Genomic DNA, 1,706 nt, shown 5'->3' on the forward strand with positions numbered 1-1,706 from the left:
GTGTGCGTGCGTGTCCGTTCTTGCTTCTTTCGAGGGGTGTGCCAGATAGGATTTAAAAAATCAGACAATGTGGCATAGTCAAAGAAGTACCCTTCTGAGGAGTCTACTGTCACACCATGAATAGCACTGAGATTCTATAGACTCTTCTAGTTTTATGATCCTTTACTCTCTCTCTCCCCCCACCCCCTCATCCCTTTCTCCCCCCTCTCTCTCTCAATGAATCTATCTATCTATCTATCTATCTATCTATCTATCTATCTATCTATCTATCTATCACACATACACACACGCACTCTCTCTCACACCGTTTGACTCTTCCCCTTCGCCCTCTCTCTCCTTCTCTCTCTCTTGTTTTCTCTCTCTCTCTCTCTCTCTCTCTCTCTCTCTCTCTCTCTTTTCTCTTTTCTCCTACCTAGATTAAGACTGTCGCAGATAGCTTCCACAGAGACATCACCGTGCCAGATAACATACGCCACAAAGAGTGTGGCTAGCAGAGAGGCTGACGTCATAGTACTTTAGTGGTTGGAACTACTTCCTGTTGGAAAGAAAAAAACAACACACAAACAGAAACAAAAACAATGAAAACCAGAGTAGGCCTACTCAACATAAAGTCATCATCATCATCAATGCCTCTCACCCCTGGCAGGGTATAGGCCATATACAAGTTCCTTCCATTTATCTTTGTCCTGGGCCATCCTTCCCAGCTCGTTCCAAGTGAGCTTCATCTCTCTCATGTCCCTTTCCACACATCTCCTCCGTGTTTCCCTTGGCCTACCCCTGCCTCGTGCTCCCTCGTGATGTTTCCGATGGGCTCTCTGAGGGTGTGTTCCATCCAACAACACTGTCTTAGTCCTATTGCTACTTCTATATCCTTTTGTCCTGTCCTTTCCCACAGCTCTTCATTTCTTATTCTATCCTGCCACTTAATTCTTAGGATACTCCTCATACATCTGTTGACGAAAGTCTGGACTTTATTCAGCACTGTCTTTGTTGTGTTCCATGTTTCGCAGCCATAAAGAGTACAGACTTCACATTGGAATGAAAGAGTCGAATCTTGGTGCGCAGTGAGAAGTTGCTTGCTTTCAAGACTTTTGATAACTGCTTGAAGGCTGACCTTGCCTTGGCGGTTCTTGCTTTTACATCTGCCTCTGTTCCACCTTTAACATCGATGACACTTCCAAGGTAGGTAAAGGAGTCCACTTGTTCTAGGGGAGTGTCTTCCACTGTTACAGCAGGACTTTTCCTAGCTTCACTACATTCGACTTGCCCGGGGGTATACGTAGGCCAACACTCCTTGATAGGCTGTTGAGGTCCTTGATCCTTGATCTTTTCTTGCATCTGAGCATATGTGTGAGAGAGCAGTGCAAGGTCATTGGTGAAGTCCAAGCTGCTGCCAAGGGATCCACTGTATTTCATTGCGCAGGCCTCTGGTGGCTTCTTTCATGACTCAGTCAATTGTCAGTATGAAGAGAAAAGATGAAAGACAAGCATCCTTGTCGCACCCCTCTGTCTGTACCTTGAATGGTTCTTTGAGTTGTCCCGCGTGGAAGACTTGGCAGTTTGTTCCATCATAGGTGGTCTTCACAAGCTTGACGATTTTGTCAGGTTTTCCATAATGCCGCATGAGTTTCTGCAGAGTTTCTCTGTCCACGTTGTCACCTAGGAACTATTCGGAGACGTACTCCCGCACACAGATGCACTGCTTT

The 1,706-nt window shown here is 45.8% G+C and overlaps 1 protein-coding gene across 1 annotated transcript in view; it reads right to left on the bottom strand.

Annotated features, from left to right (window-relative positions):
* Positions 1 to 535, bottom strand: part of LOC101854856 — a gene marked incomplete in the record, with an annotated part of 36,556 nt that extends 36,021 nt beyond the window's left edge. The window contains 1 exon segment of the mRNA XM_035968789.1: positions 413 to 535. Within this exon segment, the coding sequence (XP_035824682.1) occupies positions 413 to 509 (97 nt within the window).
* Positions 536 to 1,706: the final 1,171 nt, after the last annotated feature.

This window comes from Aplysia californica, unplaced genomic scaffold (assembly GCF_000002075.1).
Source record: "Aplysia californica isolate F4 #8 unplaced genomic scaffold, AplCal3.0 scaffold00082, whole genome shotgun sequence".
Taxonomy (NCBI): Eukaryota; Metazoa; Mollusca; class Gastropoda; order Aplysiida; family Aplysiidae; genus Aplysia; species Aplysia californica.